The sequence below is a fragment of the Mixophyes fleayi genome, chromosome 1, assembly GCF_038048845.1.
Source record: "Mixophyes fleayi isolate aMixFle1 chromosome 1, aMixFle1.hap1, whole genome shotgun sequence".
Taxonomy (NCBI): Eukaryota; Metazoa; Chordata; class Amphibia; order Anura; family Limnodynastidae; genus Mixophyes; species Mixophyes fleayi.
The window spans coordinates 142072435-142086079 of NC_134402.1; the positions used below are offsets into that span (position 1 = coordinate 142072435).

A 13645-nucleotide genomic window follows, 5' to 3' on the forward strand; every position below is an offset into this window, starting at 1 on the left:
GCTTTGCATCTGAAAGAGGCATTGGGGTACCTTTATGAGGCGGCTCAGCGTCTGTGTCCTCTATTCAGGCTGCATCCATTTCAGCAAGAAGAACGTTATGGCTGAAATCCTGTGAAGGAGATTCGGAATCAAAGAAGTCCGTTGAATCCATTCCTTTTTCAGCAGCAGGTTTGTTCGGGCCGGAATTGGATACTATGATTTCCCAGGCAACAGGGGGCAAAAGCACTTCTTTGCCGGTATTCTCAGGTAGGGGCAGGACTTCTCGGGTCAGCTCCTTTAGTCAGCCTTTTAGAGGGAACTCCTGGCCTAGAGGACAGTCATTAAGAGGTAGACAGCCAAATGTTTGAGGCTCCTCAGTCAGGGGTAGATCCTCGTTTGCGGCTAGGCGCCAGGCCTTTAGGACACAGGAGAAGCCTGCGTCCTGACGACCACTCTACTCTGCCAGAGGTGGCGCCGCAGGGGGAAATGTCTGTCTCTGTTCGGGAACAGTGGGCAGCGTCATCCCAAGGCACTTGGATTCGGGGTATTATAGCAGGGGGGTACATGTTAGACCTGCTGGGTCCGGTACCACATTGGTGTTTTTTTTACACTTCTACCCCGAGGGCGATCAGGAAGTCAGGCAATACAAGTCTGTTGCCTCTTCTTTTACAAAGAGTCATTTGCAGCCTAAGTTTCATAGTGGGGTCCTCCCATTACCAGAGAGGTTGGGGGATGATAATCTTGCTTCTCTGGCTCCAGGGACCTTGGTCAGTCCAGGAATCAGCCTTACCAATAAATGTGTTACAGTTGTAGGCAATTCCTTTAGCCCTTCGGGGGGCCCAGTCCCTCCTTTAGGGCCACCCTGGCAGAATTCAGTCCGACAATGCCACGGCTGTGGAATATGTCAACAGGCAGGGAAGAACCAGGAGTGCAGCCGCAATGAAGATTGCAGCTCAGATTTTTTTTTTTTTTTGCATCAATATTTTTATTCAGATTTTGCAAAAGTATTTGGGGTACAGAAAAAAAAGGGGGGGGGGAGAAGAAAGTACATACAATGGGACACACATAGGGGTTCCCCACGTGGGGGGAAAGGAATCACTCAATTAAACCAAGGCACACAGTATCAACAGTATGTATTCACAAATATAAGAGACAGTAAGACATATTCGCTTTAACTTTCAATGTGGTTGTCGGAAGATAGCCCTTCTAGGGGGAGAATACCCGGGGATGGGAGCTGGTCAATGGGCTGGGGGGATTCTACAAGGGTCGCTGGTGAATGAGTCGTTGGGTAACCAGAGATATCCTGGGGAACCCCTGGGCCATCAGTGATATATTTATGCTATCTGAACCATCTTATAATAGGGGCTGATGCAGATGAGGCATAGGGCGTATCAGTTGTTTCCATCTCAAAGCTATATTGTATCTTAGAGATGATTCGAGTAATAGTAGGAGGCAGCTCAGATTTTTTGTTGGACAGAACAATAGGTTCCGGCAATTTCGGCAGTATTCATTCCAAGAATAAGGGGTTAGGAGGCCGACTATCTAAGTCGAAATCAAATGATGGCCGGATGTATTTCAGTCTCTAGTTCAGAGGTGTGGTCTTCCGGATATAGATCTCATGGCCTCCAGACACAACAAGAAGGTTCACAGGTTTTTAGCAAGGGCAAGAGATCCCTTAGCGGTGGCAGTGAACGAAATGACGATGTCATGGGTGCTCAGGTTGGGATACCTGGTTCCTCCGATTCCCATTCTTCCTCACATGCTCAGATGAGTAAGGCAAGGGGGTCTTCCGATAAGTTAAGGATTTTGTCTTCCGCCACAAGACGACCTCCTTCTTCAAGTTCCCTTCAGTCACCAGAATTTTCCTCAGCTCAGTTTAATGGCATGGAGGTTGAAGCCAGCCTCTGGAGGGCTAGGGGTTTTTCCTCTAGTGTAGTTAACACTATGGTGCAAGCTCGAAAACCAGTTTCGGCTCGCATCTATCAGCGGATTTGGAGAACCTATATCAGATGGTGTGAAAATAGGTCATATCACACGTCTTCCTTCCGCCTCCCTCGCTTATTGGCTTTTCTTCAGCATGGGCTGGAAACAGGTCTTCGTTTAGGTTCCCTAAAGTTTCAGGTATCGGCACTGTCAGTCTTTTTTCATCGGAAATTAGTGGATTTGCCAGATATCAAGACTTTTCTTCAGGGAGTCTTACATATTCAACCTCCCTATGTTCCACCTACAGCACCATGGGATCTTAACCTGGTACTGGACATGCTTAAAGGGCCTCCCTTTGAACCTTTACCTGAGGCAGATTTTAGGTGTTTGACCTGGAAGGTTGTTTTTCTTTTAGCAATTGCATCGGCACATAGGGTATCGGAATTGGGAGCTCTGTCTTGCCGGCGGCCATATCTGGTTTTTCATGAGGACAGAGCAGTTCTGAGAACACTCCCCTCCTTTGTTCCAAAAGTGGTGTCCTCTTTCCATTTGAACTAGGAAATTGTAGTTCTGGTTTTTTCATCATCTTCTCACTCTGATCGGCAGTCTATGAAAAAGTTAGATGTGGTCAGGGCTCTCCGTATTTATGTCAAAGGAACATCTCGGATTAGATGAACCGATTCTCTGTTTGTCCTATATGATTCTGGCCAGCCTCTAAACAGTCCATTGCAAGATGGATTACGGCAACTATTAGGCAGGCTTACATGACAGCTAACCTGCCTGTGCCTGAGAGACTTACGGCCCATTTCACCAGATCGGTAGGGGCGTCATGGGCAGCAAGAAATGGGGCTTCTGCTGACCAGCTTTGCAGGGCAGCCACTTGGTCTTCTGTCCACACATTTACCAAATTCTATCAATTTAAGACAATTCTACGAGCGGGGCTTTCAGAGCGGTCCCACCCTTAGGGAGTTGCTTTAGAACGTCCCCATGGTAAGCAGTGTCCCCCAGACTGGATGAAAGAGAAAAGAGGATTTATATACTTACGTTAAATCCGTTTCTCTGATTCCGTCTGGGGGACACTGCGATCCCTCCCTTCTGCCTTTCCTCTATATGCTCTTGTTTGATTGACCATTCTCCTTGGGGCTTTTTGAATTAACTGAGGAGGAAGAGGAAGAGGCCGGTGTATGTAGGGGGGAGGGGAGGGGTCTGTCAGCAATGCTAGAAATTAACTAGCTAGGTGCCAACTCCCATGCTCCCCTTCACACCCCATGGTAAGCAGTGTCCCCCAGACGGAATCAGAGAAACGGATTTAACGTAGGTATATAAATCCTCTTTTTTTTTTAATTGTATTTGGACTGGAGTTCCACAGAAAACAACTCTTTCTTGTGGTTATACCACAAGTATATGTAATTCAATAGTTAAGAACTGTAAATCACAACATTTAAAACCTATATGAACTATCATACACTTTATACAATCACATAGCAACTGCTGGCGAGAGGAGAAGCCAAATGGGTGTAACCTGTGTTTTGCAATGTGCCTACCACCTGGATCTCGCCACACAGACAGTGATTCATTTATCATTTAGAATTTTTTTTTTCCCACTTTAAAATACAGAGATGTTTGTTGTGTTCCCTACACAGATTTATTTTCGTACTGTGGAGCTCATTGAGGAGCCAATCATTGGCTCTCCTGGCCTCTCTTTCTACATGAAGATCAATGGGGTTCCCATTTTCCTCAAAGGATCCAACTGGATACCAGCTGACTCTTTCCAAGACAAAGTCAACTCTGACAAGTAAGGATTATAATCTTGTGGCATGGAAAACACTATAGACTGTATCTAACTGTTGGCAATATTCTGTGTATATCGCAGTTGCTTTACAATGCATCTGCAGTTAAAGGAAAGTAAAGTCATACAACATTAGATCACATTCTACTAGACTAGATCGCCCTTTTTCCCCATCACACTCCTATAATTGTTTGTTTTAATTAAGATGTACAGCAGGTGATTTTGTAAATAATGAAGTGGTAGTTAGAAACTGTCACAACAAATGTCAAGTCCGTGGCTATCCTAAGTGCTTCTGAAGAGAACGTACTCCCTGAGCAGGACACTAAAAGCTCCTGTCTTTTACACTAGCACAGCTCTTATGTGATGATATTTATAGCAATACGGCAACAGTGATATCCAGTTTATTTCAATCTTGACATACATAAGAAATCATTGCAGTTATGTTGTTTGTTTTCAGCAATGCTTTTATTCTATGCCATTATCATGGGGAGGTTTTGTCATTCACTTTGTCCAGTGCTACTCTTTTCACTATTTAACTAAGTATGTTAAATTAATAAATGTCCCAAGTTATACATGTCTGTAATATGTGAATTTCAAACTGAAATATAAGAATAATCCAGATAATATGAAATGTACTGCTCCTACCAGCCTGCAGTAAAATATATAATTAATTCTTGGTATAAACGTTGATATAAAACTACTTTAACAAGTAACCACCTGCCTTCTAAACAAAGATTTAGCAATATAAAACTTGATACTGAAAATCATAAATGAAACTGTTTTGGTCTTTGTATGTTTTACAACCTCTAACGTGTACTTTCTCTTGTGTTATGCTTTGATCCTACCAGACAGTAGTGTTGGTTTACTAAATATTCCAAACTGTCGGGTAAACCTATAGCCATTGCTTCTGTCTTTTATTGGTTAATTTGCAATATAGAATGAAATTGAAATGCAGAATTTCTAAAACGACAGAGTTCAAGATTGGTGGTAACAGTAAAGTCATGTGCAAAGTTTGTATCTGACCTTCATCCTCTAGATCTCTCTTTTAGTCATAGTAAACTGGGATTAAGGTATCCCTCACCATTGCAAAGTTCAGGGTTGTCCTTGTAAGAGGAGAGGAGGCGCCTATGATTTTGAACTTCTGTGAAACAGACTTCAGTTAGCCCCAATGAACTCTTTAGTAGGCCTTCATCTCTTCTGATTATAGAAGCAGAGGATACCTCTCCTTTGCTCAGGCAAGCTATAAAAAGTTATAAAAAGTGTACAAACCTCCTGGGTCTGTTTTCCTTTAATTCGTCATGAGTTACTTGGGGTAGTATGTCATTTATACATTTGGGTTATATATTTTGTGTCAATTTTGTCATATTCAACTACAATATGAGTCTATTATTTTGGCATCTGGAGGGGACCTTCCATGGTTTTGCCTAAGGAAGAAGGAAGTACCCATTGCTTGGTTATTAAAAGATAACCTCATTTAATTAAGAACATATGTAAGTATGTACGTGCATGTAATATGATTATACAGTAACCTACATAGTATTAAGTCAGGAATGTAGAAGTTTGTTTTGCTGTTGTTTAAGCATGGACCCTTTATCTTGTGTATAATTTCTATCATGCTCCGTCATCCATTGGTCCATGCCTACCTGCTTCATTTATACATTATTTGATACACACAGAAGCTAGAGAGCATACTTGCATCCCTAACATAGGATGGGCCAGGTCAGAACACTTTACAACCAAGAGCTCCCATCTTCAGTCCTTACTATCCCTTTTTAAACAGCCATAGCTTTCATAGACATCATCCCATAGCCTCAGCAACATACAGAGGAAATATTTGAACTACATTAAAATATACATAGAACATTCACACTTTGCTTGAAAACGCGAATCTTATAATATCTGAAACAAAGGCATAATTATAGGCTCATATTATTGTTTTATTTAATATTCTGTCTTAAACTTCCTAAATGTTGTAATTTCTTTCTGCAACAGGCTCCATAATTTGCTACAGTCGGTTATTGATGCCAATATGAATACTCTACGTGTCTGGGGTGGAGGAATATATGAGAGCGATGAGTTCTACAATACGTGTGATGACTTGGGAATAATGGTAATCTCTTCTGCAATCTGATTTCTACTAGTAATAATATAGCATGATTTTAAATGACCACTTAATCTTAAAATGGAAGCTAATGTATATATAAAAGTAAACTCTTAGCCACACAAATATTTATGAACAAGTATCAGTGATTTATCAAACTGAACATAAGTCACATTAGAATTATTCTGGGGGGGAGAAGGGCACTGTAAAGCCCTAAATTATTGTACTCATTTTTTTTTGTTGGTGTCACCAATAAACACCGCTTCAATGAAGCCAATCCTCATTGTTTCCATTTCTGACACTTGAACGATTGTGTGGCTTCATGTCACCCAATGGTATGTTCCATCTTTAATATATTATTGTGTGTTTGCCAAATGTAAATGTTTTTTTCTTGTTTTGGGGAAACCATTTATTTTATATCTGCATACGACTTTGCTATCATGCAAATAAAATTAGTGACAAGCGTGGGGAAAATAGCTCAAAATGAAATTAATAAACTGTGACACTGTAGTAGTGAATATAAAATAGCAGGGTACCTATATAGTATAGTATTTCATTGCTAAAGTTGATTAAAATAAAGTTGTGTTTTGTTTTTGTTTTTGGAGGGGCTGTTGGTTGCCAAAGTATATTAAACCTTTTCTGGTGACGCATGTATTTAATATAAGAACCAGCCTCTGGTCACTGGATATAAGTCATCTTTATACATTGATTTCTTGTTGTTATTGCAGGTCTGGCATGACTTTATGTTTGCATGTTCCCTTTATCCCACTGATGATTGGTTCTTGGATACAGTCAGAGAAGAAGTCACTCACCAGGTACATTGTGCACATCTATTTGAATTTTGGGAAACATATGGAAAATACGACTATGCTGTTTGTTCTGAAAATATAAAATAGGGCTAACAGGTCTTAATGTCTTAAAAAACAAAACATTTTTGACAGTTATTACCCTATAGTACATAACTTTATTCTAAAACTAGTTCTGTCATTGTGGTATGTCTTTAAAACTAAAACATTTTAATATATATTTATTTTTTAATCTAAATTGCAATTTCTTTATAGGCACAAAAGTAGCAGTGTATCAATACAATGTAGATAATGACACTTTTCTGTTTTTTGTCATTAACATTATTTTAACCTTATTTTTTTTTTGTTTCTACTTCTAAGCGAATATATATATTTTTTTTTAAAAAAAATGTTTGTTTCCATTTTTGAGATGTACATGTTTTGCTACTACGTCTAAAATTTAGATTGTAAAGCTTAAGTTCATAATCCATATCATGAGTTTATTAAAGAAGTTTACTTTAGTCATTGTTCTACTGAAAGGGTAATTTCTAGGTTTTGTTGGCAGAGTTAAGTAGGTTTTCTCTAGGGTTTGTCTGTGTTTTTGGTTTATCAATCTCCACCTAAGTCATGTTTAATATAAATTTTGTAATTGGTGAAATGTACGAGTTTACACTCAAAATAACTATCTAGCTGGAGACCAGCTTATGTTTCCTTGGACCACAATATTTATCTCATTTTATGGTCTCTTATGAAGCTGTAACAGTGCGTAACCACAGCGCAAATGCTGTCTTTGGCCAGGACTGCAAAGATAGACACAATATACTGGGAAGCGATGCAGATTAGTATGGCAAGATGATGGTGACAGCAAAGGGTGCAAAAGTTTGCTCCTTATCATCATCAGCTATTTGTATACATTCTCGTCGACCAAGCTCCTGATGCTGCCACTAATATAGCTTTATAGCGCCACTAATTCCGCAGCGCTGTATAGAGAACTCACATCAGTCCCTGTCCCATTGGAGCTTACAGTCTAACTTCCCTAACACACACATACTGACCAAGAGACTAAGGTCAATTTGATAGCAGCCAATTAACCTACTATTATATTTTTGGAGTGTGGGAGGAAACTGGAGCACCCGGAGGAAACCCACACAATCACATGGAGAACATACAAACTCCACACAGATAAGGCCATGGTTGGGATTCAAACTCATTACCCCAGTGCTGTGAGACAGAAGTGCTATCTACTAACCCACTGTGCTGTTCTTCTAAGACACACCATGACCAGCTAAGTTACTTGGCGATTCCGAGTTGTGATGGACAAAGCTGAAGTTAATGAGGGAGAAGGTAGAAGTTGATATTTAAGCAAATAAAACAAGTCTCTTTGAAGCACCAGCAGAGAAACAGAACTCAAGCTTTGCTCATGCAAAGATTGATAGCATTGAGAGCCTTATAAAGGCTGCATACAGGTATGGTCTCTTATTCTTCATGAACTTGACCTTTAGCAAAGTGCAGATTGAAGTAAGAATGTGAAGATTTCAATGTTCATGGTGCATCGTCACCTGTTGTCTGTAGCTGTTGTTGTGGCGGATCCTCACAAGTAGCAGCTGGACGGATCAGAGAGTTATTTAAATACTGTTATCCACCTTGTGTTCTCCCACGTGCAAAAACATGTAAGCACAAAACATCTAAATGAGCTGGGTGCAAATTTTGAGGAAGTTAGTGGGTAGCTGTAGACCCTCAATTACCTACGACAAAATGAACTAGTTTTCACACGTCCTATGGAGTGTTGGTAATCAGGTGTAGGCGGATTGCACTCTCCAGACACATTTTATAAGGGAAAAAACAGACGTATAAAAATAAATGTAACACAAGAAACAAATAAAGTCCTGATGTCACTTTACTCCAATGACTCATGTAAGATATGAATAAGACTTAAAAGCCTTTAGGAGAAAAATTTAAAAATGTGATATTAATTTTAGTGTTGCTCTTAAATTGATAGCCTTAAAGTTTATACATTTTCTGGCTAGCACACTCCCATCCTGGCCTGCAGTCTCGCAAAGTGTCGGGCAGAGTGTTTTCATGTAGACTCCTCCCAAAGAGACAGTTTGGCATGGAAGGAGGTCCCCCTTGCATTAAAGCCACAGGCTTGGCATGTTATTAGACAGAGATGTTAATAGCAGAGACATTTTTACTCGATTTTTATTTTTTTTACTGATATATATATATATATAGAAGTAATGTGAAACATGCACCCACGGTTACTCTATAAGCAGCATATATATCGGCTTATTTATATTTTAATCAGTGAAAGGATTAATAAAATAAAAAAAAACATAATATTTAAACCCTGTGGGCCAGAGTCATTAAGGAATGTAAGTCAAAAAAAGGAGTAAATATGATCCTGGACAAACCATGTTACAATATAAGGGGTGCAAATTAGTTTATTATTTTGTACATAAGTTTAATACTGGCTGCTTTTTCATCTAGCACACAAATACTTGATATTTATACTTTATTTTTACAATGAAACTTAAAGTTGACCTATCTATGTTATATCTGCCATCATATTTTAAATTTACCTCCCCCTCCAATGCAACATGATTTTGGTCAGGAGAAAAGTTACTCCCTTTTTTATGGTTTGCTTTTCTTAATCACTCAGGCCCTGTATGTTTCAGTGCCTGTGAGGTATGGGCAACACCACTCGCTAAGCGTGTTCTCACCCGTTCAGGCTGCTCTCGCCCTCTCCATAAGCTGGCCACGCCCCCTGCAGCTCCATTCATGCTATGCGGTGGGTCCCTGCCACAACTTTCCCTGGTGTACCCTTTATGCCCCAGTCTAACACTGATTATTTTTTTTGTTTACTTAGTTCCCCTTTTAGACAGTTTTGTCAATTGTTCTGGGAGAGCCCCCCCCCCCCCTCTTTTTTGGGGAAATATTAAAATAAGAAATCTAAAACAATAATAGTGTATTCCACTGGTATAAGAAACCATCATTCAATTAATATATACATAGACTTACAATACATCTTGCTATATTATTTGATATACCACACCATTCTTTTACAGGTCCCCACACAAACACATCCTATGCTAGTTATGTGCCTACAGATTATTTTACCAGTCTGGGCACATACACACATGATATACCAGCCATGTGCCCACACTTTTCTGTAGTAAGAAGTCCAAATAAATTCATTTTGATTCCATGATGACAGAAAAAAGCAATATATGATAATGGCAAAGGAGGTGAATAGTTTTTAGTCCATTGTACAGTAATCTGTAGGCACATATCTGGCATAAAATGTATTTGGACAGCACAGGGCTCATATTTTGTGTGTGTGTAGGGGAGGCATGGCTGACATATAATGCATGTGAAAGGGTGCTCACCTGGTAAGTTATGTGTGAGAGGGCATGTGGTTCTTGAATAAATATGCTGGTCATTTTTATTCTGGGACATAACTATACCTATCTCTATATCTGAGGCATCTGTCTGCACAATAAATTCCTGTTACCAACACTGGCTGAGTACATAAAGCTACTTGTGAGGAAACGGGGTACTACTGGACTGAGAACTATGTAATCATCACCCGTTTCTCACGGTTTATTGTACTTTTTAATCCTTGGCCCAGTCTAAGTATATACACCAGAGCATTGGTGTATTATGTGTATTATTATTTCATGTTATTAGACACATTTTGCCCATACTATTACCTGTGATATTGTATGTAGTATAAATAGAAACAATATTGCCATACTGTGTGAAAATATCAGAACAGCAGCAGTCATTTTGCTTGTGGTAGCTAATGTAATTACCATTTGTCTCAAATGTGTATTGTATGGGGTGCAGCTGAGATGAGGTTTGTTATCAGAACAATGTCTGAGTTAACTAGCTGGCAGCCCATGTTAATTAGCTAGGTCAACAGATAACCTGAGAGGTAATGAGGTTAGAACTTCTACTCATATGCAATGTGCCTCCACAGTAATATATTGGTTGAAATAGCATGGGGAAATGTATCAATATGTGTCAATATAAATGTAATTGTATCAAAAGGTATCACAGACTTATATTGTGTAACCCTGCTGATATCATGTGTCAAAAGTCTTATTGTTCCATGTAAGCGTGCAGTGTCATTCCTTGATGTACTATTGTAACCCCATGTGTAGTGTATCCAGCCAAAACAGCTAATTGAGTCAAGCCATTCTATTGTCTAATCAAGGTAACAGGGACAGTATGTCTAGCAGCTAAATTGTTGACTGGGAGGCCCCTTCTGTAAAGGGGAGGTTGGAGACATTTGACCCTATTTCCTGGGTACAGAGAAAATAATATAGGGCGAGGAGAATGCCAGGGGGGATGCTAGTTTGGAGGATCCTGGTGTAGAAGACATCAGTGAAAAGGACTCTGGGCCAGGCACTGTGGTGCCGCTGGAGGGAACCCTACCAGGACAGGGTTGGTGTGAGCTAGTAACCCAGGCTAGGAGACACCATAACTGTTTTGCTAAACGGTAGTGGTAATATTGCGGGAGGATAAGACCCTGAAAGGGACAGAGATTATGACTTTGGAGTGCTGACTGCAGGAGGCTGCTGGAGAATACGTGCTACCATTTACCCTGTAACTTGTGAACGTCTTGTGGTGTTGTGCTGTCGTAATAAAGTCTTATTTTGGATATATCTTGGTCTACCCGAGTGAGTTGAATCCCACAGAGGGTAACTTCCATCCCAGCTAAGGGTGGTATCCTCACATTTGGTGGCAAGCAGTGGGATCACTCGGCCCGGTGTTGCAAGAACCGGGAAGGCTGCAAGGGACGCAAGCGGTTGCAGTCCAAGGGCCTTGTAGGTACAGCACAGCACGGGCTACACAGCACCCAAAGGAAGCCTATCAGAGGAGTTGCAAGAAACGTGAGACATGATCAAGTATAACTCCCTAAAACTGGATGAACTCCGGGGATTATGCCAGACAAGGGAAATTGCTACTACCCAGGATGACTTCAGGCCACAACTAGTGGAAAAACTATGCAAATGGGACCTGTGCCTACTCGATAATGCGGGCAGGATGAAAATAGCAGAGGTCCCAGCAGTGGAAGGCACCCAAGTTGGGACTTATGTTGCAGAAATCCTGAAAGCCAAGGAGTTGTATGAGGACCAGGAGCAGCCAGTAAGGATTCAGGAGATTGCAGCTACAATACAAACATCCCCCACCCCAGGCCAGTCAGCAGTGCACAGTGGAAGCTATGACTATGGTCAGCTTCGTCAAGAGCTGCAGCACGTCCTCAGTCAGTGGATCCGGAGAAAAGGACTTGAGCTGGTAAAAGCAGGGCTGACTGAGATATTTTCCAGCCTTCAGGATTGGGTGGCAAAGTGTAACCCACAGTCCTGGGATAAAGCAGAAAAGGGGCAGAGTGAAGGCCAAAGGCGACCCAGCAGTCAAGGACAAGCAATACCACACTTGGGACAAGTCGGGAAGTGGTGTCTTCGATGTGAATACTGGGGACATCTTCAACAGCAGTGTCCCAGGAAAGGAGGTCAATTAGACCAATTCCCTCCCACGGGGGTTGTTGGCAGGAGCCACCCCCGGAAAAACAAACACTACCACCCTGATGCGCCAGAGGCGAGGGGGGTAAAGGCCACTTGCAATGCTGTGGCTGACATGAGGCAAACAACAGGAGGACGCCTTTACAGGCACTTGAAACCTGTATGGGTGGATGGCAGAAAAGCCCAAGGATTTAGAGACTGTGGGGCAGCCATCACCCTGGTACGCCCCGAGTTGGTGGATTCCAGAAGAATTATCCCCAACAAGTACTTTAAAATTAGGATGGAGGATGGACGATGGGCAGAGATTCCAACAGCCCAAGTCCAGTTGCATTGGGGCCATTGTAACAACCTGGTAGAAGTTGGAGTTATGGCAGGAATGTCCAATGAGGTGATTTTGGGCAATGATTTGGGGCAAGACCTCAGGAATTATTTTGTTGGAAAAGCCCATAGAAAGGTGAGCCCCAGGCAGAGGAAGAACAACCACTTCTACACGCCAGTAACTAACGGGTATCAGCAACCTTTCTTTACCATCTCCGGGCCTCTGAGGGTGAGTAGCCAAGACCATCCTGAGGGGGGGTTAGTCCTGGGGGAGGAGGATAAATCTAGACTGCAAGAAGCCCAGCTACTAGATCCAGATCTAGAAGGGATGCGGGCACTAGCAGATATGTCGTATAAGACTGGGGTGGTAGAGGATTGTGCTTGGTTGGATGGGTTACTGTATACGGTGTCCAGCCCAAATCATAAGTACAGGTTGGTAGTCCCACCCGAATATCGGGATCGGTTTATAGCTCAGGCCCATGGGGAAGTGGGTACCGATCACAGAGGAAAAAGGAGAACACGAGCCAGGCTCAGACAGCAGTTCATGTGGTTAGGTTTAGCGAGGGATGTAGACCGCTACATAGCCAACTGTGCAGACTGCAAGAATATGTTAGGGCATGGCTGCAACAGTGACATTCGGACACAGGAGGGTAAAAGGCAGCATAAAAAGCAGGACATTGATGACTGCGTGATGTTACTCTCAGTAGTCCCTGCAGGAGATAGTGTGCAGCAGGATTCCTGCAAGAACCCTGTGCATAAGCGGGTGCAGACTGGGGAAATGAGTAATCCCAGTGCAGAAGGGAACTGGGAAAGGGGGAGGCGTAGCCAGACAGGACCCCAGACAACCAGGGAAAGGCAGTCGGTAAGGCTCTTAGACAGCAGGGCTCAGAGTAGCTACTGGAGCAGGAGACCGAGACTTCCCGCAGAGGTTCTGGGAATTGATAGGTGCTGGCGGCTACAAGAATATAACAAGGTGCAGCAAGTGAACGCTGGAGGCTGCGCACAGCCCAGCAGGAAATTGGTTCATCTCGTGGGAAACCACATAAAACCTGCAGTAGTGTCTGCAGAAGAGACTGGGGCTCAAGTTTAAAAAGTAGGGGAGGAATGTGAGGAAACGGGGTACTACTGGACTGAGAACTATGTAATCATCACCCGTTTCTCACGGTTTATTGTACTTTTTAATCCTTGGCCCAGTCTAAGTATATACACCAGAGCATTGGTG

General features: G+C 42.0%; 1 protein-coding gene across 2 annotated transcripts in view; it reads left to right on the forward strand.

Annotated features, from left to right (window-relative positions):
* Positions 1-13645, forward strand: part of MANBA (mannosidase beta) — a 94493-nt gene that overhangs the window by 57481 nt on the left and 23367 nt on the right. For both annotated transcript variants that reach the window (XM_075201015.1, XM_075201025.1), the window contains exons 8-10: positions 3546-3697; positions 5684-5801; positions 6521-6607. In XM_075201015.1, coding sequence (XP_075057116.1) covers positions 3546-3697; positions 5684-5801; positions 6521-6607 — 357 coding nt within the window. The remainder of the gene's footprint in view (positions 1-3545; positions 3698-5683; positions 5802-6520; positions 6608-13645) is intronic.